We start from the raw sequence: 27,572 nt of genomic DNA on the forward strand, positions 1-27,572 counted from the left end.
GATGGAACAGCCTGGCATGGATGCCCATCGATGGAAACAGCCTGGCATCGATGCCATGCATGGAAAACAGCCTGGCATCGATGGAAATAGCCTGGCATCGATGCCATGCATGAAAGACAGCCTGGCATTGATGGAAACAGCCTGGCACCGATGGCATGCATGGAAAACAGCCTGGCATCGATGGCATCCATAATAAAAAGAGTGGCATCGATGGAAATGTGCCACGGGTAGCGGTGGCATCGACCCGATTATGGATGTCAGCGACAAGACAAGGTGTCCGTCGATGGCATCCACCCGGGCAACAATAGCTCCGATAAAAGTTAAGGAAATAAATCAGTGCCATAGATAAAACATAGATGGCACTGATAGATACTATGTAGGGAGGATGGCATCAGGGTACCGCAGGGTACCTGTGGCATCTAAAAATGCAGGGTGGCCTGAATGGGGTACCGACGGTAGTGATGGGGTATTTACTGCGCGAAGGTAGTGAAGAAAATAAAGGACCTGAATCTACTGGGGCAGTGACGGCACCGGCAATCATGGAAGTCCCTGTCCCACTAGCGCTAATTGCCAAGCAAAGTGTCACAGAGGGACACTTTCAGGCTATGTGTGACTAACTGAAAAATAGGGGGAGGGGAGACCGCAGTCGGTTGGCAGCCAGAAAGGTGACAGGAACCGACCGAAAAAATATGACATAGTTCTCACCGAACGTCGAATTAAGTCAACGTGGAGGGAGACCCGTGCAGGGAAAGGTGTTTGTGAAGTAAAAATGTAAATCTTTTATGAGGAAAAAAGTGTTAGGATTTATCACAGAGCTCCAACCGCTATGCTTACAGCAGAGCGGAAAAAAGAAGACTGAAGGGAGACCCCTGTGGACGCAGGGATCATAGCATGCTGAGCATGCTCAGTGCACTCAGTGTGCCAGTGTCAGTCAAAGCTTTTTAGAAACTTTGACAGAAAGTTTTCCGTCATAGGGCTCCATTACCTATGTCACCCATATGTGAGGACTACCATCCTACTTGTCCTGGGATAAAAAAGTTTAACACAGGGATTGTCAGTGTCACCAGTGGGGGGGGAAGGGGGGGGGAGGATGGTGAAGGGTGAGACAGCTCCCTCCCTGCATTACTTGTAGCGAGAGGCTGGCTTCACAGACAGGGGGGGGGGGGGGGAGCCACCTGACCCTCACTCCTCTCCTCTCACAGGTCCCAGCCAGTGAATGGCATCTCCTCATGCCTCATGAGGAGGAGATGCCAGTTCCCTCTGCCCCAGAGCAGGCTCCTCCGGGGTCGGCACCCTCCTCTCCACATGAGTCTGACCCTGCTGCAACATCATGAAGTCAAGGCATCATATTTTGCCTTGGCCTGGGCTCTCCACCCTTTTTTTGTTTTTATTGAAAAGAGAAAAAAATATATTTTTTTTATTTAACTTACATTTGTTAAAATAAATTATATATGTTATTGAAAATGTTTGTTTGTTCTTTGTTATATATTATTTCTGAGTTATTTAACTATTCACCCCTATTCACCCCTTTCCAATTTTTTTATATTTCGTACCATTTAATTTTTAAATAGTCATATTTTATGCCATATAGGGCCTCATTTTCTAAAGTATTGCAGGCCTGTGATACTTTAGGTAATGAGGGGCGGGGGGCCGAAACGGGGGGCAGTCCTGCGCTAGCCGGCAGCGATCGCACCTCCGCGGTGCGATCGCTGCCGGTATTGTGCCCAATAACTCTACCTAGAAGGTGTAGTTATTGGGCGTGAAATAGGCAGCGAAAAGGTTCCTTACCTTTTCACTGTCCATGCCGTCCTCACAGAGTCGGCCCCAGTGACGCCCCAACTCCTCCTCTTCCGGGAACGACTGCCCCGATTTAGGTAGCGCAGGCGTGCGCTACCTTCGCTAGCTATCGCAGGCTTGCGCTTTTAGCACAAGCCTGCGATAGCCTTAGAAAATAAGGCCCATAGTAGTCATGTATGAAAATTTTTACAGATAAACACCTAACCAGTATACTCCCTACCTCAACCCCACCTACTTCTTCGAGAGTTCCTGTCACAGTTTAAGTAGCTGAAGAAGACTCTCTAAGTATAGCGCAATGTCCACTACTATGTAAATATCGATGTTACATTGGCCACCTTCCAGTCTTCAGGTGCACTGGACGATTTCAATGATGGGTTCCAAATTACTAGTAATAGATCTGAAATTTCATTTTTTAGTTCTTTCAGAACTCTAGGGTGAATACCATCTGCCCCAAGTGATTTGCTACTCTTTAGTTTGTCAGTCTGACCTATTACATCTTACAGGTTCACCATGATTTGGTTCAATTCATCTGAATCAACACCCTTGAAAACCATTTCCAGAATGGGTATCTCCCCAATATCCTCATTAGTAAACACCAAAGCAAAGAATTTGTCTTTCTGTGATAGCCTTATCTTCCCTAAGTACACCTTTAAATCCTTGATCATCTAATGGTCCAATTGACTCCCTCACAGGCTTCCTGGTTCAGATATATTTTTAAAAGTTTTTATTATGAGTTTTTGCCTCTGTGGTCAACTTCTTTTCAAATTCTCTTTTAAGCCTGTCTTATCAATGTTTTACATTTAACTTGCTAATGCTTATGCTTTTTCCTATTTTCTTCAGATGGATCCTTCATCCAATTTTTGAAGGTACTTCTTTTGGCTAAAATAGCCTCTTTTATCTCACCTTTTAATAATTCTGGTAGTTATTTGGCCTTCCTTCCACTTTTATTAATGTCAGGAATATGATATTTTTAAACAATATCCAAGCTTGTTGTACTGTAAGGTTCGTGGATCATTGTTGCTGTGGGGAGATTGACTCAACTTACAGGGAAGGCCTGTAGGTCCTCCCGACAGCTGGCAGGACTAGGCTGGTTGGAGACTGGTTTGGAGCTTCACCTATACCAGCCCTTTCTCTTTAAGTTGTGCTCTCAGGTTCTGGGGGCTAGCAAGACTTAGGCGTGAGTCTCATGGGAGTTGGTATAGGTATAGGATCCAGTCATGGCTAGGGTTGGAGGCAGGTTGCAGACAAGGGTGGTCAAGGTCAAGGCTGAGGTCAGAGGCAGGCGGCTGGTGAGAAAAGTCAAAGTTGAGGGTAAAGTCAATGGCAGACAGCTGGCAAGAACAGTCAAGAGTTCAGGCTAGGTTAAATCTGGTAGTCAGTCTGAGGGCAGGCATGGAAGGACAAAGACAACAAGGCTGAAAGGCTGAAAGGAAGAGGCAGGCTGGGCTTGGAGAAATGATGCGGGGTGGGTTTTGAGAGATGAGGCAGGCAGGGGTTGGAGAGATGAAGCAGGCAGGGCTTGGTGAGATGAGGCAGGCTGGATGAGGAACGCAGAATCAGGAATGCTGGAAGCAGCAACTTACTCTGAAGGGAATGCATGTGACTCATTGCTGAGGCATCAGTCTATCACATGGTTGAGGTTTAAATACGCAGTTGTATGATGTCATCTCCTGGTGCCTGCTGAAGTGGTTCCTACCACGGGGCCTTTAAGGCTAGGTGCGCGTTGTGCGCTTGCCTAGAGGGAAGCTCTGTGTCCATCGTGGTGGCAGCATCCTTGCCGTGAAGCAGAGATGGCTGTCAGCAGGTTTGGGTAAGTACATCAGCTCGCGGGGCAACCTGTGAACTGGCAAACCTAACAGTACTCCTCCTTAAGCCTCCTCCTCAAGGTTCGAGGCTTTGGTTTGAAAGGGAACAGAAAACAGGAGAGTATCAGTCAGGCATCAAGAACTCATGTCATACCCTAGTACCACCATAGATGACTTGCTGCCTGATGCCTAGCTGCTAAATCCCTAGTACCACCATTGCTACTGCTCTGCCTACCTGCTATGCCATTGCCTAATTATATTCATTGGAGTTTGGGTGCTTTCCATTTTGTTTCCTATTGTTTTGTTTCTTGTTTGTACTTGGGATGTTTGTTTTTCCCAAGACAAAAAAGTAAATTTTATTTTGACAAATTTCTCCTCCATCTATTTTGTGAATATTTAGTTTGTTCTCACTCTACTACAATCATCCCAGCCTGGTTCTCACACAGTTTCTTTTTTTGGTTTCTGTGGGTTGTTTTGTTCACTGAACAAAAATGTGAAAAAAGATAAAAGAAACAAGTTTCTCTCCTACCATGGACTTGCTGCCTCATACCCACATGCCTAGCTGCTGTACCACCATAGAAGACTCGCTGACACATGCCAACCTGCCATAATGTTGTTGGTTCCCTCTACTGGAGCATTGGGGTATTTTTCCCATCCATACTTACTTTCTTCTTGATTTGTTATACCGTGTTTTGTCCTCAGAACAAAAATGTGAAAAAAGACAAAAAAAAGACGTGTTTCATGACCATGGCACGGCACATGCTCTATTTTTCTTCCTTTTCTACAATCCCTTCACACTCTCAGCTTGCTTCTCCTACCCTCTTTCATGGTTGATTATACTGGGGTGGTTTATCCAAGAAAGCTCTCATTCAGAAGGAAGAAATGCAAGTACAAGAGAAAAAATGCTAAAGAAAAACCATTTACTGCATGTCATAATAGTTAGAGTTATAAGTAAAACTCATGCAAAACCAGAAAATAGGAAATGGAAAAGCCAGAGTTGTGCTGCAGAATATGGGAAAATGTTTCTAAAAATACAACCCTCACTACTTAATATGAAAGATAACTACACTTATTTATGAAACTATGTTCATGTTTTAAGGGGCGGATTTTAAAAGGCCTGCGCGTGCCGGCGCACCTAAAGCCCCGGGACGCGCGTAAGTCCCGGGGCTTTCGAAAAGGGGCGGGAGGGGGCGCGTCCGGGGCATTCCCGAAACGACGCAGCGTTTCGGGGGCGGGCCCAGGGGCGTGGCGCCGGCCCGGGGGTGTGGTTGAGGCCTCCGGACCAGCCCCCGGGACCGGAGGACGGAGCGGGGCTGCCGGCCGGCGCGTGCAAAGTTACGCCTGCTGAAAGCAGGCGTAACTTTGCCGACAAAGGTGGGAGGGGGTTTAGATAGGGCTGGGGGGGTGGGTTAGGTAGGGGAAGGAGGGGAAGGTGGGGGGAGGGCGAAGGCGAAGGAAAGTTCCCTCCGAGGCCGCTCCGAAATCGGAGCGGCCTCTGAGGGAACAGGCAGCGCGCGCTGGGCTCGGCACGCGCAGGTTGCACAAATGTGCACCCCCTTGCGCGCGCCGACGCTGGATTTAATAAGATACGCGTGTATCTTATAAAATCCGGGGTCGGCCTGGTGCGCGAACAAAAGTACGCGATCGTGTATTTTTTGAAGATCTATCCCTAAATGTTGTATCAGGTTCATTTGGAAAACCCATTTTGCAAGAATTCAAAATTCCACCCAGAACCTTGGGGAGGAAGAGATCTTTGTGCCACTCTGCCTTGCTTCTGTGCCTAAACCTTCACTGTGTACCTTAATTGTTGGAGGACATTTTTCAGGTGTTGGCAAGGAAATGTGTAAATGGCTAGAAGTTTAGATGCTTAGATATGTTCTCCCCACCCCTTTCCAAGTTAAAATGTGTATTCAGCGTAAATGCACATTTTATCTTTCGATGCATTAGCATTATATTAGCTTACTGCAGGGATGGCCAACTCTGGTCCTCGAAAGCCACAAACAGGCCAGGTTTTCAGGAGAACTACAGTGAATATTCATGAGACAGATTTGCATGCAGCGTCTCCACTGCATGCAAATCTATCTTATGCATATTTATTATGGATATCCTGAAAACCAGGCCTGTTTGTGGCTCCCAAGGACCGGGGTTGGCCACCCCTGGTTTACTGCATCAGGAACTAAAAAAATAAAGCAGCTTGTGCGTTAGAAAACTATGTGTTGAATTTCAGCACCAGTTTTAATGCTCAACTTTCTGCTTTGACTGGATAGAGAGGGAGACAGAAAGAGGGAATAGAATCAGTAAAGACCAAAAAAGAAGAAAAGAATGATAGACTGGGAGGAGAAACTGGGATGAAGGAGGGGGGTGAAAGGAGCAAAACCTCAGGCTGCAAAAGGCAGGCGACTGAAATAGAGGATCCAATGGTTTGGGGAGTGATAGGTTGTACAAACAGAGGGTAAAGTAAGAGAGGCTGGAGAAGAACGGAAGGGGGAGAAAGAAAAGAATGACAGCAAAAGAAAGTGAAATGCAGAGAGAGGTGAAAAAAACCAAATTAAATTAGTGAGGTATACACAATCAGATGAACTTTCAAAACTGTCTGTGGTACACTATTTGCATGCTAATATTTTATAAACTGTGCAGCAGGAGCTGAACAGCTTAAAAAACACCGCACATTTCTGCCCAGAAAGTATGAACCTAATTTTGTAATGCATGTATAATTTCTCTACCGTTAGAAAAAATACTTGCAAAATGTAACTACTCACACGTAATACCCCGCAATTAAACCCAGAGACAGGTATAATTTATAGGCTGCATGTACGCTGTCCTGAAAATACATTGTTGTTGGTACTTGGAATCATGAGTTTGCCGATACCTCCACCAGTTCACCCAGCACTTCATCCTGAAACCCCCCTCCCCAATTCACCAAATCTCCCACTCAAAAACTGCAGACAAAAGACAAGTCAGATTTCAAATGTGCCAGTCAATTAGCAGGTGTAAAAGTGTTCATTCATTGTTTAATTCACTTCAAGGTATGTTTCTTGGTACACATTCTCACGTTCAGTGCTTATGTAGGGTTTCCCCAACACGATGGACTGCAAGCTAAATTTTGATTTAGTTTATTTAGTTTATTTATTTATTTGAGTTTTTTCTATACCGGCATTCGCGATGGGATCGCATCATGCCGGTTTACAATAAACAAGGTGTGCAGAAAGGGAAATTAATAATAACATTAACAGGTGCAACAGAAAAAGTAGCAGTTACAATATAACAGGGACGTAATACAACTTGGAACAGTGAAGAGATGATAGTAATTTAACAGAAGAACGAAAACTGCCCAAACCTGGCAAAGTTTTTGATTAACCTGTTGGGGGGTCAGAGTTGATTAAGGTGAATTAAGGTTCAGATGGTTTCTGGAAATGCTTTCATAAATAACCAGGTTTTAAGTCTTTTCCTGAATGTTGGAAGACAGGGTTCCTGTCTCAGTTCTGGTGGGATGGAGTTCCACAGAGTAGGTCCTGCTGTGGAGAATGCTCTGTCTCTGAGAGTTATGTGCTGAAAGGTTTTGAGCGGAGGAACCTGTAGTGAGTCTCTGTAGGACTCTCTGATTGGTCTGGCAGAGGTATATTTCTTAAATGGGATTTGAAGGTTGAGTGGAGAGAGTTGGTGGATAGCTTTGTAGATGGTGGTAATGGATTTGTATAAGATTCTGTGGTGAACTGGCAACCAGTGCAAGTCTTTGAGAATAGGAGATATGTTGTCTCTTTTTCTTGTGTTTGTCAGAATTCTGGCCGCCGTGTTCTGAACCATCTGGAGGGGTTTAGTGTGAGAAGACGGGAGACCTAATAGAATGGAATTGCAATAATCTAACTTAGAGAAGATTATTGATTGCAAGACTGTTCTGTAGTCATGGAAGTGAAAAAGTGGTTTAATTCTTTTTAAGACGTGAAGTTTAGTTTATTTCTCTTAAAGATACTGCCTTTTCACCTAAATCAAAGTGGTTTACAACCGTAAAAATATTCAATAGTACAATAAAATTATTAAAAAATAAAATAAACATGTGAACACTAATTAATAATGCATACAATAAAATTCTTGCTGCCCTGATATTAATTTTGGACCACAAGCATATATTTACATCAACACAATACTGTAAAAATAAAATAATGAGCCTATTCTTACAGCCCTAAAAACTAGCCCTACTTAATAACACTCCAAGAGTATCTGAGAACCCTATGAAAAATCTGGAATGCCTGTTAATCAATATTATAGACCTAGCTAAACAACCAAGATTTAATCCCTTGGAACGAATTTCCAAGAGCAGGGCATTCCAAAGAAAAGGTGCCTGAAAAGGCAGCATGTCTTGTAATCTCTAATCTGATTTATTACCTTCTTGCATTAACCTCACCTGTAATGTTGCTCATGTCTCTGCGCTCTTCTCAGCAGAGTGAGGTGAGATTTATGAATAAAATCTTTACTCACCTTCAGCATTTATGAAAGGTGCAACAGTCTTCATTACTCACCACTATGTTTTTCACCCAAAATCTGAAACCTTACATTGGTAGTATGCATGGAAAATGTTATGTGAAATACTCTTCTAGCAAACTTTGCTCGCATTTAGTACCATAGGGGCAGATATTAAAAGTTGCAGGCAACCTGGCGCGCACAAATCTATGCCCAATTTTATAACATGCGCACGCAGCCGCGCGCATGTTATAAAATCCGGGGTCGGCGCGTGCAAGGGGGTGCACACCTGTGTACCTTGCGCGCGCCGAGTCCTAGGGGAGCCCCGATGGCTTTCCCCATTCCCTCCAAGGCCGCTCCGAAATCAGAGCGGCCTCGGAGGGAACTTTCCTTCGCCCCCCCCCCACCTTCCCCTATCTAACCTGTCCCCCAGCCCTTTCTAAATCCCCTCCCACCTTTATTTTATTTGTTGCGCCTGCCTCAGGGCAGGCGCAGGTTGCGTGCACCGGCCCATGGCAATCCCAGGCACAGTGGCAAATGGCCGCTGTGCCTGGAGGCTCCTGCCACTCCCCCGGACCGCCCCGCCCAGGCCCCACCCATTTTTCAAGCCCCGGGACTTAGATGTGTCCCGGGGCTTGCTCGCATCGCCAGGCCTGTGCAAAATAAGCTCGGTGCACGCAGGAGCAGGGTTTTGGGGGTTACGCACGTAACCCTTTTAAAATCCGCCCCATAAGGTTTGTCTTCCTGTGCTTGTGTGTTTTTATTTTATTTAGAAATGACCACAAGGGGAATACTAGCTCTCCCTGGGAACAACAGGGGCACTCCATGGAACAAACTGGTAGAAGTTTTTAGAACAACATTTAAGAGACTAGTTTCATTTATTACATAATTTAAGTTGTGGAATTTGTTTCCGGTAGATGTGATCAAGGCTAATAGCATAACTGATTAAAAAAAGGTTTGGGCAAATGTCTGGAGGAAATGTCCATTAGCAAATATTAATCAGAAAAGTTTAGTGAATGACACCTCTTACTACCAGAATCTAGGAGTGAACAACAGGGAATGTTTCTCCCCATAGGAACTGTCGGGTATTTCTTCCAAATGACACGGATGGGCCACTATTGGAGACAGGATGTTGAGTTCAGAGGACCATTGGTCTGACGCAGCAGAGCTCTTCTTATATTCTTAAGAGTTGCAAGATATGAACTATTAGAAACACTTGGATCACCTTTATTACATTCAAATCATTTTTGGCTTGTGTGGATTCTTGTATAAGGTTTAACTTTTTATTGTTTCCTCAAATTGAGTACAGGAAAATAGTTTCTCTCAAGTGGTGTCTTTCCTTCTTTAACATTATAGCCCATTTTCTAGCATTAAACTTTTTATCAGTGGGAATGGGAATATCCTAAGAGGATCATTTCATCTTATCTAAACTGCTTAGCTGAATGAAACATTTATTAAATTCAAAACATTTAAATGTTTTTTCCTCAGGTGTTGTCTCGCCTAAAGGCTTTGTTTTGCTCATACTTTGACAGGAATGAACTTCATTCCTAGGCCATGATGGTCTTTGGTTCCATAGGCTCTCATCTTATTGGCTTTGGTTCCATGGCCATGATGATGTTAGAGTCAATAGAATATAATGATCATATTGGCATCTATTGCAGTGAACAGTCTATAGATTATAGGTAGGTAAGTTATCAATTGGTTGTTTCTGGGCATGTTATTTGGGTCTCTTTGGAACATGAAGCGTTCTTCCTCTTATTAAGAATGATGGTGTTAGTTCTGGCTGTCTAATCATTTGATTTCTGTAGTTTCCATCTCTGGGGGAGGAGGTGTTAAATGTTTTGAATCAAAGGTTAGGCTCTCCATCAGGGTTTAAGGATCTTTCTGTTCAGATTTAATCTAGATATTATGCAAAGGTGTCAGCCCATGAAGGTACTCAGCAAGACTTAGTAAGATAAATTTATTTTATTAAATCATTCTCTCTGGTCATTCTTTTCCCCTTTCTCTCCTGTATGGATTCTTACATCTTCTATTAGCTTGTACTTCTGACAGAAGTTCTTATCACATTCTGAACATTTAAATTGTCTTTCTCATAGGGGCAATGTCTCCAAATGGATTTATTTTGTACATACTTTGACAGGAATAAACCTCATTCATTAGCCACAGTATATTAAGAGTGATCTCAATCTCTTGTATTTATTGCTAATGCCCTTCTTAGTACTTGCATTGTACCAAAGAGTGCCTCCTTCTGGAGTTCATACAGTGTAATCTGTATAGGCAACATATCAAGGTGTGCTAGAAAATTCTTCTAAATTAGGCCAGTGGCACCCAATATAAACGGCACAATTTATGTATCTTTCTGCTATATATGATCTACGGAGTAGTTGCTGGGTAATGACACCTCTATCAGCAATGGTGTTCTTGTATTTTTCTCCATCACCAGAATATCCAGTTTTCTAGCACTAACTTTCCTATTGGTTGGATTAGGAATGTCTCAGATGATCACAGCTTCATTCTCTTCTATTCTGTTAGTTTCATGCTCCCAGTGCTGTTTTAATAAATGAATATTCTGTTTATGCAATTTCCAATGAATAAGCTTTGCCACCTTGTTGTTCTTTTCTGTATATAGACCTTCTGACATTAACCTATTACATCCAGCAATAAGATGTGTAACCATTTCCAATTCTGTTTTACAGAATTTGCATTTGTCTGTTTTACCCTTTTTTTCAATGCTAGCAGTGAACTATCTTGTCTGTAGTCCACTATTCTGTGCTGCAATATCAATCTCTCATCTCTAGATTTTAGTTTATCTCTCCTTAGCCACTGCTGTGTCAACTTTTGATCCTTATTTGTTGAAGTAACTCTTTGTACTCCCACTATATTTGTGCTTCTGCCAGTTATCTCTCCTTATTTGCCAATCTGATTCTTTAAAGAGTTTTTTCTCTCATGTTGCACTTGTTATTGCTTCTTTCCCATTGTGCATTGATGGATTTTCAGTCATTCCTTCTATATGCTGCAACAATTGCCCAAGCTTAAGGACTGAGACTGATGTGACTTCATCTTCATACTTCAGCAGTTCATTTTCCCTTTTTCTCCTGTATGCATTCTTATATGTTTTGTTAGCTCATATTTCTGACAGAAACTCTTATCACATTCTGAACATTTAAAGGGTCTTTCTCCCGTGTGGGTCATTTCATGATGTCGCAGGTTGCGTTTCTCACTGAAACTTTTATTACATTCAGAACATTTATACTGTTTCTCTCCTGTGTGGATTTTTTTATGGATCTGCATACTGCCTATGTGACGAAAACATTGATTACATTCAGAACATTTAAATGGTTTCTCTCCTGTGTGGATCATTTCATGTTGTTGAAGGCTGTGTTTCCAACTGAAACGTTGATCACATTCTAGACATTTAAATGGTTTCTCTCCCGTATGTATCATTTCATGTCGTTTCAAGTTGCTTTTCCGACTGAAACAGTTATCACATTCAGAACATTTAAATGGCCTCTCTCCTGTATGAATTAGTTCATGCTCCCGTAGGTACCGTTTGTCAATAAAACATTTATCACATTCAGAGCATTTAAATGGTTTCTCTTTCCTGTGAGTCTTTTCATGCCTTTGCAGGTTGCTTTTCTCACTGTAATATTTATCACATTTGGAACATTTAAATGATTTCTTTCCTTTGTGAAATTTCTGATGTATTTTAAGTTGTGCGCTGTGTGTAAAACATTTTTCACAGTCTGTACACCTAAATGGCGGTTTCCTTCTTTTACTGCTCTTCCTGAATCCATCTTCTGTTGGATAAAAATGAGAATATGATCATTACTTTTACTGCTCTGGACAAGAGCATATATAAGGAGAAATTATTACCTACCTGATAATTTTCTTTCCTCTAATGAAGACAAGCCAATGCCCACCAATGGGTTATGCACCTCTGCCAGCAGATGGAGACAGAGCAAAAATTAATGTCACGGATTATATAGTCAAGCCCCGACATCAGTCCGCCAATATTCTCTGGAAAAGCCAAACTGTAGACAAACTGATTAAACTTGAACATTATCATTAACAATCAAACACTTATGCTTCCAACCCAATGGGAACACTGAGCTTAGCCAAAAGAAGTAGCATATTCACTAAGCTAAGGGGCTAGATAAGACATTTTCCAGTCTTCAAGGAAGAGCAGGAATCACATTCTGCAAAGTTCGCCCCAAAAAGGCGAACTAAAACATAATACCTCGACAGCCTAGGGTGGGTGGGGGATTGGCCTGCCCTCCTTCAAGGAAAGGAAATTATCAGGTAAGTAGTAATTTCTTTTTCCACTGCATTCAGGCAGGCCAATCCCCACCAGTGGGATGTACCAAAGCTAATCTCCAAGAGGGCGGGAGTCTGCCAGTTAATACCGCTCGCACGAAAGTGGCATCCTCCCTAGCCTGAACATGCAAGTGGTAATGTATGGAAAAGGTATGTAAAGATGACCACATCACTGTTCGGCAAATCTCGGCAGGTGACAACAAATGAAGTTCAGCCTATGATACCACCTGAGCCTTGTGGAATGCAGTCTAATCTGTTTCGGCACATAGGTAGCCATAATAACTTCTTTAACCCAATGAGCTATTGTTGTATGCATCGCCTGTGCTCCCTGCTTACTGCCACCAAGGAGCACAAACAGGCGATTTGACTTCCGGACAGATTTAGTCACCTCCAAGTACCACAGGAAATATCGCTTGATGTCCAAGGAACGCAAAAGATGATACTTTCATCTCTGTCCCTAACCAAGGTGGGCAGGGAAATGGACTGATTCAAATGTAACTCTGAAACCACTTTTGGCAAAAATGAGGGCACCGTCCGAACTGTACCTCTCCCAGAGTCAGACGCAAAAAAGGCTCCCGGCAAAAAAGAGCCTGCAGCTTGGAGACCTGATATGCTGAACAAACTGCTATCAGAAAAACTGTCTTCAAGGTAAGCAACCATAAGGAAAGCGCAAGTAGTGGGTAAAAAATTGGACCTGCCAAGAAATCCAGGACCAAATTAAGGTCCCACAGAGGCACCGGAAGTCACAAAGGGGAGCGAAGATGCTTAACTCCCTTCAAGAAATGGAACATGTCGGGATGGGAAGACAAAGGCCCTTCATTGACTCGCCCCCTATAACAAGCAAGGGCTGCAAGTTGAACCTTCAAGGTGTTAAGGGCCAAGCCTTTAAGCAAGCCATCCTGTAAGAATTCCAAAATTAAAGGAATATCCATCTTGAGAGGTTGAGAACATTGCTCAGAGCACCATGCCTTGAAAACTCTCCAAACCTTAACATAGACTAGAGAAGAAGAAACTTTCCTGGCCCGAAGTAAGGTGGAAATCACAGTTGCCGAATAACCCTGCTTCAACAACTGAGCCCTTTCAATGGCCAAACCGTAAGACAAAATCGACCCGGAATCTCGTGGACAGTGGGTCCCTGTTGCAACAGATCCTTTCGAGAAAGTAGCCTGAGGGGATTGCCCACCAGCAGTCTCTGAAAATCATCATACCTCTGCCTCAGAGCCCAATCTGGAGCCACTATAAGGATAGTGTTGGTTTGACTTGCAACCTTATGGATGATCCTGCCTATCAGAGGCCAGGGCAGGAATACATACAGCAGGGCATCTCACAGCCACTCCTGAATGAGAGCATTGATGCCCAGCACTTTCGAATCCTACCTGTGACTGAAAAAACAAGGAACTTTTGCGATGTTGAAGATCGCCAACAGGTTTAGGTCCAGGTGGCCCCTGCAGTCCCCAAGGAGCTGAAAAGCTTCGTCCATTAGCTCCCATCTTCTGGGTACTAGTTTCCATTAGCTCCCATCTTCTGGGTACTAGTTTCTCCTTCTGAGGAAGTCGCTTTGATATTGTCCTTTCTGGAAGATTTGTTCTACCCACACCATGAATGCATCTATTTCCTCGGACAGCTGCTGACTCTTGGTTCTATCCTGATGAATGATATAAGCTACCATCGTCGCAATGTGTGACATTATTCAGACCGCCTGAGCCTCTAGATGCTCGGCAAACTGCAAGCACTCTAACTAAACCGTTCATACTTCCAATTGATTGATGCTCCGCTGCTGCTCCTCTGCATTCCAGCGATCTTGCACCATCAACTCCTGACAGAGAGCCCCCCAACCTAGAAGGCTCACATCTGTTATGATCACCAACCAATCCAGCGTCTCCAGGGAAAGTCCCTTCCTGAGATGATCGACATGTAACCACCAATGCAACTGAAACCTCACCTCTAATGGTAGGCGCAGCCTCACTACATAGTCCTGCAACTGCAGGTTCCATCAGGAAAGCAATGTGCATTGAAAAGATAGCATATGTACCCTTGCTCAGGGAACTATTTCCAATGTGGCAGCCATCAACCCCAGTATCTGTAGGTAAGATCACATGGTCAGATGAACAGTGTTTGTCAGGTTTCAAACTCGAGCTATCAACCTTTAGACTCGAGTCTCTGAAAGAAATACTCTTCCCGGCTTCATATCGAAGTGAATGCCGAGATACTTCAGAGACTGAATCGACTGCAAATTGCTCTTAGCCAGATTCATCATCCAGCTTAGCTCCTGAAGTAATGAATCTCCCTTGCGAGAAGCCCAAAGACTCTTCCATGCTCTTGGCTCAAATCAACCAGTCGTCCAGATAAGAGTGAATCAACCAATGGAGGGGATACCCACGTTGTTTCGCCTTCGGTCCCACTTCCCCTCAAGACTGAGGAAATGGACCATAGTTGGTAAAATCAGAAGGAGGCAAATCCCCACAAGCATCCAGGCAACACTGACACAGGCTTGTAGAAAGCTCCGGCTGTATTTCCCTGATGTGGCATTCAGCACAAATAGATAAACACTTAGGGGCGGATTTTCAGAGCCCTGCTCGCGTAAATCCGCCCAAAACCGGGTGGATTTACGCGAGCAGGGCCCTGCGCGCCGGTAAGCCTATTTTACATAGGCCTACCGGCGCGCGCAGAGCCCCGGGACTCGCGTAAGTCCCGGGGTTTTCGGAGGGGGGCGTGTCGGGGGGCGGGCCCGAACCGCGCGGCGTTTTCGGGGCGTCGGGAGCGTTCCGGGGGCGGGCCCGGGGGCGTGGCTACGGCCCGGGGCGGCCCGGGGGCATGGCCGCGCCCTCCGGACCCGCCCCCAGGTCGCGTCCCGGCGCGCAGGAGGCCCGCTGACACGCGGGGATTTACGCCTCCCTCTGGGAGGCGTAAATCCCCCGACAAAGGTAAGGGGGGAGTTTAGACAGGGCCGGGCGGGTGGGTTAGGTAGGGGAAGGGAGGGGAAGGTGAGGGGAGGGCAAAGGAAAGTTCCCTCCGAGGCCGCTCCGATTTCGGAGCGGCCTTGGAGGGAACGGGGGTAGGCTGCGCGGCTCGGCGCGCACCGGCTATACGAAATCGATAGCCTTGCGCGCGCCGATCCAGGATTTTAGCGGATACGTGCGGCTCCGCGCGTATCTACTAAAATCCAGCGTACTTTTGTTTGCGCCTGGAGCGCAAACAAAAGTAGGCTATTCGCGCTCGTTTTAAAATCCGCCCCTTAGACTTCTTTGCCGCCAGTGCTAAGGTTGTAATGCACTTAGACAGACTTATAGGCACATGCCCAGCTAGACGTACAAAATGTACATTCAGGTACCCACATTTAATATGCTCGCCCAAACTAGGCACACAAAACGTGCGTCCAGGTACACGTGCTTTAAAAAGCGCCCAAGCTATGCGCACAAAATTGTGTCCAGAAAGATGTGTGTCCAGAAAGGAAGCCCAACCTGGTTGTACAGAATGTGCGTCTAAAAGAACTGCTCAGATACATACATTTGCACCCAAAAGGAGACGAGGAGGTAGACGCACGAGACACGCACCAACGACACACACTGAAAAACGTGTGAATTAACTGTCGTGGCTTATCACGTGCCAGAAAGGAGAAGCCTGAGAGTGGGGTCTAGCCAAAAGGCTGCTCAACCCGCCGTGCCTGAACTGCCTCCACACCTCACAGAACTCCCCAGAGACGTGAGCGGAAGAAGTCAAACACTGAGGAAACAGACCCGGTAGGAAAACTCCTAAGCAGTTCCTCTTCTTCTTTCTCTCTCTTTTTTTTTTTTAATATAAAGTAAAAACTTTTACCTGAGCTCAGCCCTCCCTGGCTGAGAACAGGTACAGGTCCCGGCTATGGGGAGAGAGGATGAAAGCCTTCATCGCCGAGCCTCTCTCTGCCTGCAACTGCTAATAATTTTTTAAGTCCACTCCACCCAAGGTTACTGGACTGAAGGCTCTCTATTGAGGGAAGGACCAAACAGTATCACCTCAGGAGGCAAGCGGTGCTATATAAATGTCTTGTCTTCTAAATATTTTCTTTTTTTTTTTTACAGGCAATCCCCAGTAGGGAAATGCATGTTCACCATCTGCTGGAGATGGAGAATACTGGCGGGCTGATGGTGGGGTGGGACTATATATCTGAGAAGTCAGCTTTTGCTCCATCTTCATTTGCTGGCAGAGGTGCATAACCCACTGGTGGGGATTGGCCTGCCTGAATGCAGAGGAAGGAAATATCCTCATATGATTATTTAAAGCCATTTGCTTGGCTAGAGCACAGCATGAAGTGGTGTTGCTTGTAGACTGGTATACTTGGGCAAAGGCAAATCAACAGAGAGAAACAGACCATGTCTGATTTCATCCTGCTGTTCTGTGCATCTCATCTTTACCTCTGATCTCTGCACTGTTTCCTTTCACTTTGATTAGAGTTACTAATCAAACACTCTGGAAATCCCCCCCTGCTGGAGGCCTGGGATTCATTCTGGATCTAAGTCTCTGAGCTTCAACACTGCCAGCTTAAAGCAATTTGAATGACTTAGAAATATAAACTAAATTGAAAGCCAGTAAAGGAAAATTGGTTCTTACCTGCTAATTTTCATTCCTGTAGTACTACAGATCAATCCAGACTCCTAGGTTTTGCATCCCTGGCAGCAGATAGAGACAGAGAAAGTTTTTCTGACACTGCTACATAACCACTTGTGCCACCTCAGTATTGCCTATACCCAAGCATAAAATAACATTAAAAAATCATTAGAAACAGCAACAATAACACAAAATTTAGACAAAAAAACTTTTAGAACAAGTCTGTATTCCATACCGTTAAAACCTGTACTAACCAAAAACAAATTCAGATGAGTGGACGACTTTCCATCTTCACAGACTGGGTGAGTTTTGGACTAATCTGTGGTACTACAGGAATGAAAATTAGCAGGTAAGAACCAATTTTCCTTTCCCTGTATGTACCCAGATAAGTCTAGATTCCTGGGATGTACCAAAGTTCCCTACTTAGAGTAGGACCTGGAGAGTCCTCATCACAAGACATTCTCGTCAAAAGACCGAGACTCTGGATCCCCCACATCCAGATGATAGTGCCATGCAAAGGTATGCAGCACCTTCCAAATTGGTGCTCTATACATTTCTTGTGGCAAAACCAACTGAGCCTCCGCCCACGAGGCCGCCTGAGAACACAAAGTACGCCCTCTAACCTTCAGGCACCTGATAATCCTTGGGAATGTATGTCAACCCAATAGCCTCCTTGAGCCACCTTGCAATGGTCTTGGAAGCCTAGGTACCTCTCTTCGAACCGCTCCATAAAACAAAAAGATGGTTTGACCTCCTAAAATCATTTGTTACCTTGAGATATCTCAACAAAGCTCTGTGGACATCCAAAAGCTTAAGCTTCCATGCATGAGTTGCGGAAGAGTCCAACTCCGGAAAGGCCAGAAGCTCCACAGTCTGACTCACATGAAATGCTGATACCACCTTTGGTAAAAATGAGGTACCATTTGCAAAGACACTCCTGAGTCCAAAATCTGCAGGAAAGGATCACGACAAGACAAAGCATGCAACTCCAAGATTCTCCTAGCCGATCAAATGGCCGCTAGAAAAACAGCCTTTAGGGTTAAATCCTTGAGCGTCGTTCACCGAAGAGGTTAAAAATGTGCCTCACATAAACCTCTAAGAACTAGATTAAGATTCCAGTATGGGCAAACTTCTCACTGGAGGGCGTAAATTCTTAGCCCCCTGAAGAAACTTAAACACATCAGGATGGAAGACAGTGTGCAACTGTTTACTTTACCTCGCAGGCAAGCAAGAGCCGCTACTTGGACCCTAAGAGAGTTGAAAGCCAATCCCTTGACCAAACCTTCCTGAAGAAAGGATAAAATCTGAGATACCGAAGACTGTAAGGCCTGCACTTCATTAGCTAATCACCAGGACTGAAAAACCTTTCAGACTGTCACATAAGACAAAGAAGTAGACGTCCGTGTAGCCTGAAGTAGAGTAGCAATAACCACTTCTAGGTACCCCCTGCATCTCAACGCTGCCTCTCAAAAGCCAAGCCACTAGACAAAAGTAAGCAGCCTGGTCTGAAAATATGGGGCCCTGCCGAAGAAAGCCTGGAAGATGGCTGAAGAGTAATGGACCATCCATAGCCAATTTGACTACATCTGCGAACCATGGCCGACATGGCCACTCCGGGGCTACCAACACCACTTCACCTGGGTGCCTCTCTATCCGCTGTAACACCTTTCCTACCAGAGGCCAAGGGGGGGGAAATACATAAAGCAGAACCTCCCAAGGTCAGGCTAGCACCAGAGCGTTGAATCCCTCAGCCTTGTACTCTCGCCTCCGACTGAAAAACAGAGCTGCCTTCGCATTGAGATGAGTTGCCATTAGATCCACATGGGGACAGCCCACCTCTCTTGGATGAGCTGCATCGCTGTTTCGGACAGCTCCCTCTCCCCCGGATCTAATAATCTGAGAATTAGAAAATCCGCTCGGACATTCTCGACCCCTGCGATGTGTGACGCTGCTATCCGCTCCAAGTGTTGCTCCGCCCAAAGAATTAGCTCCTGAACCTCCCGGGCCACTGCATAACTCTTGGTTCCATCCTACCGATTGATGTAGGCTAAGGCCATCGCATTATCTGACAGGACCCGCACCGATTAACCTCGAATCAACGGCAGAAACGCAATCAATGCTAATTGCTCTGCTCTGGTCTCTAGCCGATTGATAGACCAAGACGTTTCCTTCACAGACCAACTGCCCTGAACAGACTGCTGCTGACATACTGCTCCTCATCCAGAGATACTGGCATTGGTAGTAAGAATTACCTAATCCAAGACCTCCAGATTGACACCACGAACTAGATTGGAAGTCAGTAGCCACCAAGACAGACTGTCCCACACAATACCCTCAAGAGGTAAGGCAAGATGTAATTCCTCCAAGAGAAGATTCCACTGCGCCAACAGAACTCTCTGCAGTGGTCTCATATGCACAAAGGCCCATGGCACTAACCCCAGAGTTGAAACCATCAAACCCAGGACCTGCAAATAATCCCAGACTCTGGGTACCGGTAACCCCAACAAGCGCTATACTTGACCCTGCAATTTCCAAGCACGCTCCTCCGTAAGATACACCTTGCCCTTCCATGTGTCGAACCGAGCTCCCAAATACTCGAGGGTCTGTGATGGCACCAAGTGGCTTTTTGCTAAATTCACCACCCAGCTGAGAGATTCCAGAGTATTTATCACCTTCTGCACTGACTTTGCCCTGATGATCCAGTCATCCAGGTAAGGGTGCACCAGCAATCCTTCATGATGTAATGCCGCCGCTATCACTACCATCAACTTGGTGAATGTGTGAGGCGCCGTGGTTAACCTAAAGGGAAGAGCCTGAAATTGCTAATGCTGACCCAGCACCATGAACCGCAGAAACCATTGATCTGGCTGAATGGGAATGTGCAGGTATGCCTCCGTCAAATCCAAAGAAGCCAGAAACTCTTCCTTGCACACCACCACCATTACCAACCTCAGGGTCTCCATCAGGAACCTCGGGACCTTCAGCACCACATTTACCCGCTTCAAGCCCAGAATTGAGCGGAAAGTGCCTTCCTTCTTTGGAATAATGAAGTAAATGGGATCCTTTCCTCGCCTCGTTCACACTGGGGAACTGGAATCACTGCCCCTAACATCTGCAACCAGTCTAGTGTCTCTCGCACCACACTTTGCTTTTACAATGACCCTCAGGGGGAGACTAAAAACAAGCTGTGGACAGGGTGAGCAAATTCTAATGCGTAACCATCTCTTACTACACTGAGGACCCATTGATCCTGAGTAATTTTGGCCCTCTCCCCATAAACCACACCAAGTGACCCCCTATAAAGAGAACGGCAGAGTGGACCAGCTTCGCCTCATTGCGAGGATTTAGCCCCCGTAGATCCACCTCCTGTGGAACCTCTGAAGGGCCTCCGACCTCCTCGAAAGTGCTGACCTCAGTACTGATCTCGTGGAGAGAACAACCTCTGTGAACCAGGGGCCCCTCTCACAGGACGAGACCTCCTACCGTCTTGAAAAAGTTACCAAGTCTGAAAAAATTGCTTGCTTTAGGCTTGTCCTCCAGCAACTTATGCACCTTATTCTCTCCCAGATCTTTCATCAACTGCTCCAAGTCACCTCCAAACAAAAGGCATCCCTCGAAAGGCAAAGAACCCAACTGGGACTTAGACGACACATCCGTCAACCAGTTACGCAGCCATAACAACCCACCTAGCTGACACTGCGGATCCCATAATCCGAGACAAAGTTCCCACCAGGTCATACAAAGCATCTGCAAGGTATGCCACCGTTGCCTCTAAGCGCTCTGCTTTACCTTCCTTGTCTCCCGGACTTCGCTTGCCCGTCCTGAAGCTGCTGCACTCAATGCAGGCAAGCTGTTTGCATGAAACTGGAACATATGACCGCCCGCAAGCTCAGGGCAGGCACCTCAAATATCCTCGAGGTGAACCTTCAGCTTTCAATCCTGCACATCCTTCAAAGCTGCTGAACCCGCGACCGGGATAGTCTTTTTTGTTACTGCTGACACTGCAGCATTCTCCTTTGGAAGGAAAAACAGCCCTAATGTCTGCTCAGGCAAAGGATAAAGCTTCATCATCAATCTCCCCACTCCCGATCCACCAGCTTTTTCTCCAACATGATTATGGAAGGCCCTCATGGGACCCCTGCGCCCATCCAGGACTGAGTCCACCCCTTCCATGTCCGAGTCTTCTTGCGGAACCTTCAACCCAAGCTCCTCTAGTACCTGAGTAATCAAAGGCCCTAATTCCTCTCTATGGAATTACCCAATCTGGAATTGAGCCAGCTGCATCCGGATCAACCTCTTGGTCCTGTGACAGCAATTCCCGGGAGCCCTCTCCGACTCGAGTGACTCATTAGACTTCTCGCCGGCCGGATTAGGACCCAGAAAATGCTGAAACAATGAAGGCTGCTTATTCCAGGTCTGCCCAGGCGTGGCACCTAACCCCATACACGTGGAAGGCCAAGACTGGGTCACCAGCCCTGCCTGCTGAGCTAAATAAGCTTCATGCAGCAGTAAAACAAAATCTGCTGAAAAAGGTCGAGGAGCAGCAGGTAACTGAGTGGACTGAGCTACAGAGGACCCAGCCACAGGCAGCTCTAAGGCACCTACCCCATCTGCCCTCGCCTGCTCCTCCATGGGGCTTGCACGGACCGGGGAAAGCCTCAGGGAAAAATCCCCCCTCCTCCTTCAACACGGCCAGCGCCGCTTGATAATCCAAAATGGCCACCATTCCTGCGATGACGGAGAAAGAGGCCCCGACCTGCTTCGAGCTCCAGCGCACAGAGACAGTCACCGTGGGAGTAAGAACATTTCTTTGTGGCTACCAGGCCCACAAATGGCCCTTCTCCCCACGAAACGCAAGCCGCACACAGACCAAGGAGGCTCGGAAGCACCGAGCCGCGCATCATGATGTACTCAATGGGAAAACCCCTTTCTGAGCCCAGGACACACCAAAAACTTGGAAGAGACAGAAAAGCCCCTCTCCCTGTGCCACCAATCTCACAAGGGCATAAAGCCATCCCTCAGAACTCCCTGGCCTCCCGCGCCTTACCTCCGTCTGACTAGACCTTCCTTTGGCACTCCCGACTTTTTTTTTTTTTTTTAAACTTTAATAAATGTTAGCAAAAACTTCTCTCAGCATGGAACACAGAACTGTCCAGCACTACAGGAAGATCAACCAAATTCAAAAAAGAGAGGCAGGCTAAGAAAATCAGCCACCCTGAGCCCACAGCTGCCTTAGCAGCCTCGTGAAGGAGAGGAATCTGGACCACCAGATTTACACCCCACGTGACAATGCAGCGAGCATGCAAATAGGTCACTGACCCCCAGCTCGTCCACCTCAACCAGACAGGGAAGGCTCCACCAGGGTCCAAAAACCCCCTGGGAGGAAGGCTCACAAAATCAAAATACTCTCCACATTGCAGAACTGCAGGTTTTGCATCATCTTCCATCTGCTGGAAATAGAGAAGTACTGAGGAACTGCAGGTGGCACATGTTGTTATGTAGCAGTGCAGGTAAAACTTTGTCTCCATCTGCTGGCAGGGATGTAAAACCCGAGTCTGGATTTATCTGGGTACGTACAGGGACAGAGGGTGAATTGTACATGTAAAGTCTGAAAAACTCCACAACACACATCAAATAGTTTATAATAATGGAGTTTCTTGCTCATTGCTCTTGGTATCAGTATCCTCCTCTCCTCTCTCCAACTGGTCACAGACATGTTTCAAGACCTCTACTCTGGGGTCAGGAACACAATGACGTCTGCTCATTAGAAAAATGGGAAAATTATCTTCAGCTTTAGGTCTTGGATATTGACTTAAGTGGCTAAAAGTGAGATGATGGGAATTGTGTATAAGCCAAACATTTAAGAATTTTGGTGGAAGAAGTTAAGGACGCTCTGTAGCTATAAAAAGGAACTGAGAATGCATACAGTTTCCCACAATACCAGAGTAATAAAAAGGTTTGGCAGAATAAGCTGTTTTCTGTGGAATTCTTCCTCCTTCCAAAATGCTTCTGCCAATATGGACCTTCCTGCCTCCTTCCTCCTGCTGCCAATGGTAAGTTACCCCACATCCCTTCCCTTTTTTTTGTTGTCAGTGGAGGAATAGTGGGGGTTACCCCATTTCTCTCCCTCTTGCTGTTTCTAGAGTGGGCCTTCCTACTAGCACTGCATCAGTAAGAGAAAATAAAACCACAAGTTGCTGGGAGGGAGGAAGGTTAAGCATCTTGGAGTAGCTCATCAAGGTCAGATAGAGAGGGATGGAAGAAGGGATGATAAAACTAATACAAGATGAGAGACAGGAGGCAAGGCACAGAGACAAGGGAATAGACAAAAACTAGTAAGAGGCTTCGTAAAAAAAAAAAAAGAATATAAAACGAGAGAGAGTTGATGCTATCAATAGGAAGACGGATTGGTGCAGTGAAACTGGGGGAGGAGGAGAAAAAGGAAGAAGAATGCAATGAAAGGAGGAAATAAAACAAAAATGAAAACAAAAAGAAAAAGAATGGAAAAAGGGCAAATTCTCTACACAAAGGTTAGAAGTCATGGTCCTTGATTATAATGCCTCATTCTTGCTGTTTCTGGTCCAGAGGAGACTTTTTTCCTGTAGGAAATGTTTGGATCAGCCCATCACTAGTTTTAATGCAGGCTACATCACCTGATTCCTGTGGATCCTCACGTAGGTCTGTCGTGGGCAGGTTTCCTTCTTCCTCAGCTTCCTGGGGCTCAGTCTTGATTCCCTCTTGCTTAAATCGTCTTAAAATGTCAGGTTTGACATTGGAGGACCCTGTTATGGGAAAAGATGGTTGCAATATGTTTAGAAAAGTTACCCCCAGAAGCTATACTATCAGCCCAAATCAGCTCAGAATTATGCTGCTTTCATTGGCACTGCCAACAGTTCAGAGCTAATATTAATTTGGTACTGCTGTCCTGATCATCATCAGAAATCCCTTCTAGCAGTATCCTGATCATTTTCACACAGAGTCACAACTAAGTCTAGTGATTAGCTACAAGAAATAAGGGAGGTCATTTCAACATTCACTCATGTTTGCCACACTTATAACAGCAGCATGGCTGCATCAGGCTTCCAAGAGATCTCCATGCATGGTTACAGTCATAATCAGGCCCAACCACCACAGAGCATGTGGCTTTAATTTTCAATTTTGTTGGAAGGTGGGATGATTTCCTGTCATAGAACCTGGGCTGGATTTAAATTTTCGTGGCCATAGGCAAAACTGGATAGTGTTGCGTCCGTCGGTGCTAGACGGCTTCGCCCCGTTTGCCTCACCTTGTTCACGGCTCCTCCCGCTTCCCTTGGGAAAATGGCTGCCACCGCGTCTACAAGCCGACCTCTCCGGCATCCCCGGAACGGCTATGGTGCTGCCTCCCGCCATGCTCCTCCCAAGGGCCCACTAGGGTGTGCGCGCGCACACCACCCACGTCTTTATTCCAGCATTGGCGCGAATCTCCAGGGCATTCCCCTCTACTGATGTCACGCCATCCGGGTATATAGCCTGTACTAAGTTGCTAGCTCATTGAGTTAGCAAAGGATTGGTTTCGGCTGGTCTAAGCTACTCTGCCGCTTCCATGCTGCTGCTGGAAGCTCTCTCTCTGCCCTTCGGGGAATTGCTAACCTGGGTACCCGCTCCTCGGGGGCACTCTGCTTTATTTCAGGTGCCTTACAGGGATCAGGTACTCGCTCCTCGATGGCCTTCTCTCCCTGCCGCTACCAACTTCTTCAACCTGGTGGAATCGCATACCAACAGCAACCATCTAGTGAGTAATCTAACTCTCAGTCTATCTCATCCACAGTACTGCCTTGCTGGGAAACCTACACCGGAATCCCCCTATACCAACAGGGTGAGAAGGGTTCCCTCTGTCACGCCATCCGGGTATATAGCCTGTACTAAGTTGCTAGCTCATTGAGTTAGCAAAGGATTGGTTTCGGCTGGTCTAAGCTACTCTGCCGCTTCCATGCTGCTGCTGGAAGCTCTCTCTCTGCCCTTCGGGGAATTGCTAACCTGGGTACCCGCTCCTCGGGGGCACTCTGCTTTATTTCAGGTGCCTTACAGGGATCAGGTACTCGCTCCTCGATGGCCTTCTCTCCCTGCCGCTACCAACTTCTTCAACCTGGTGGAATCGCATACCAACAGCAACCATCTAGTGAGTAATCTAACTCTCAGTCTATCTCATCCACAGTACTGCCTTGCTGGGAAACCTACACCGGAATCCCCCTATACCAACAGGGTGAGAAGGGTTCCCTCTGTCACGCCATCCGGGTATATAGCCTGTACTAAGTTGCTAGCTCATTGAGTTAGCAAAGGATTGGTTTCGGCTGGTCTAAGCTACTCTGCCGCTTCCGTGCTGCCGCTGGAAGCTCTCTCTCTGCCCTTCGGGGGATTGCTAACCTGGATACCCGCTCCTCGGGGGCCCTCTGCTTTATTTCAGGTGCCTTACAGGGATCAGGTACTCGCTCCTCGAGGGCCTGCTCTCCCTGCCTCGGTGCCACTACCAACTTCTTCAACCTGGTGGAATCGCATACCAACAGCAACCATCTAGTGAGTAATCTAACTCTCAGTCTATCTCATCCACAGCACTGCCTTGCTGGGAAACCTACACCGGAATCCCCCATACCAACGGGGTGAGAAGGGCTCCTTCTGCCGAGGGTCCTGAGACTGCTACATCCAGACTACCTCACTACTGCCACCTCTGGTGGTACACTTCAAGCTGGTTAATAAAAGAACTAACTCTATGTTTGTGCGTCTGCGTTTAGCCCAGTACTGTGGCACCTCACGGGGCTCCTCCCCGTGGGCGTGATCATCTGCCTCAGTACTCAAGAATCCACCCAAACACCTCTTAACCATAACAGATAGTGGGGGAGAGGGGGTAATGGGGTCACCTACCTGGAGAACAAAGAGTAGGGGGGAGACAGTGAATCAGAGAGGCTCTGATGCACAGTCCTAAAGCAAGCAAGATCTGGCTCCTTTTTAGCCCAAGTAGTTAGAGCCTTCAAAATTTGGTGACGCCAGTTGCCTGTGTTGCTTATTCCTAAATCTGGGCCTGCTGGGAACCAAGGAGTTAAGAAGACCCTGCTAGAGCTCCTCACCCAATTTCACAAACAGCCCAGAATCTGAAAAAAATTAGTGGCCCAAACAACGCATCACAAAGGTAACCACAGACATGAAGGCGGCAAACAAACCATCAAAAGCAATTGCAGAATATTACAAGGAAAAACAAAATACTGACTCAGCAGGAACAAAAAGACACAGAGTCCCCTAATCTCCCCACACCTCAGATAGACCCAGCCATGGATACAAGAGACCCAGACAACACCAAGATCCTACCTGTCTCTGATTTAGCTACAATCGTCATGGAAAGAAAAAAAGATACAGTGGGGCCAGCAAAATAAAATCTAGATTCCTACTGAAAAAAGACTGAAGAGGCCATCCAGAATCAGAATCAGACAGCTGGAATACAGGACCACGCAAAGATAAAAACAGCTAAAGAAAGAAATGGAACTTCTAAAAAGCCAAAGCAGAAGACAGAAAACTGGGACAAAACCCCACTATCAGGTCCCTGAAGGATCCGAGAACCAGAACCTTTGTTAGGAAATCTGCTGTTAGATTGCTTTTCCATTCCTAGAGAAACAGAGGCCTATGAACCTGAAAGGGCACCCAGAAGATTTTGTCCCTGACCTGAAGGCAAATAGAGACTGGCAGTGTTCATAGTTAAACTTCTCTTATATACCACTCAGTAAAGCTTGTTAATCACCCGTTGGAAGACCGGTCCCGATTCAAACACCATCAATCATAAAGGGACACTCTTTCCTATTCACCGCGCTATTATAGCGCGGTGAATAGGAAAGAGTGTCCCTTTATGATTGATGATCATAGTTAAACTTCTCCATTTCCAAGAGAAATAATCTATCACAAGGCAAGCAGAGAAATACAGACACATTGCATATAACTGGCCAGTAAGAATATTCCTAGACTTCAATAATGCAAAACAGGAGAGATCTCTATAAACATAAAACTGAGCTTACAAACATGGGCCTCCAGGTGGCAGTACAAAAGCATAAGAAAGGCCATGCTGGGTCAGAGCAAGGTTCTTGAAGCCCATTATCCTGCCTCTGACAGCAGCTAGTTTGAGTCACAAGTACCACACAGATCCCAACTGTTTGTGGATTCCCTCTCCAGGAACTTATCCAAAAATATTTTAAACTCTGCTATCCTACTTATCTTGACCATGTCCTCTGGTAACAGATTCTACAGCTTGATTGTACGCTGAGTGAAAAAACCCAGTTTCTATAAGTTGATTCAAATCTGCTGGTTGTTAGTTTCATGGAGTGTCTCTTTATTTTAGTATTATTTGAAAGGCAAATAACTGTCCCCTATTTACCCTTGCCACCCCACTCATGATTTTATAACTTCTACCTCATCCCCTTTGCCATCTCTTTTCCAGGGTGCAAAAAATCCCAGACACCAGGTCTCCACAGCACCCAGAAATGTTGCCATGGTGCCAAGGATTTTCAAGGCCTGCTGCAGCTGCCACTGTGGGAACAGCTCATCCCTGGTTACAGTATGTTTAGAAAGGTTACCCCAGAATTTACGCTATCA

General features: G+C 46.0%; 1 protein-coding gene across 2 annotated transcripts in view; it reads right to left on the reverse strand.

The window, feature by feature from the left end:
- Window positions 1-8,655: 8,655 nt before the first annotated feature.
- Window positions 8,656-27,572, reverse strand: part of LOC115095454 (zinc finger protein 2-like) — a 109,875-nt gene continuing 90,958 nt past the window's right edge. For both annotated transcript variants that reach the window (XM_029609131.1, XM_029609130.1), the window contains 2 exons: window positions 23,615-23,743; window positions 8,656-11,857 (listed from right to left, as the gene is read on the reverse strand). In XM_029609131.1, coding sequence (XP_029464991.1) covers window positions 11,130-11,857; window positions 23,615-23,743 — 857 coding nt within the window. In that variant the 3' untranslated portion in view covers window positions 8,656-11,129. The remainder of the gene's footprint in view (window positions 11,858-23,614; window positions 23,744-27,572) is intronic.

Source organism: Rhinatrema bivittatum, chromosome 7 (assembly GCF_901001135.1).
Source record: "Rhinatrema bivittatum chromosome 7, aRhiBiv1.1, whole genome shotgun sequence".
Classification (NCBI taxonomy): domain Eukaryota; kingdom Metazoa; phylum Chordata; class Amphibia; order Gymnophiona; family Rhinatrematidae; genus Rhinatrema; species Rhinatrema bivittatum.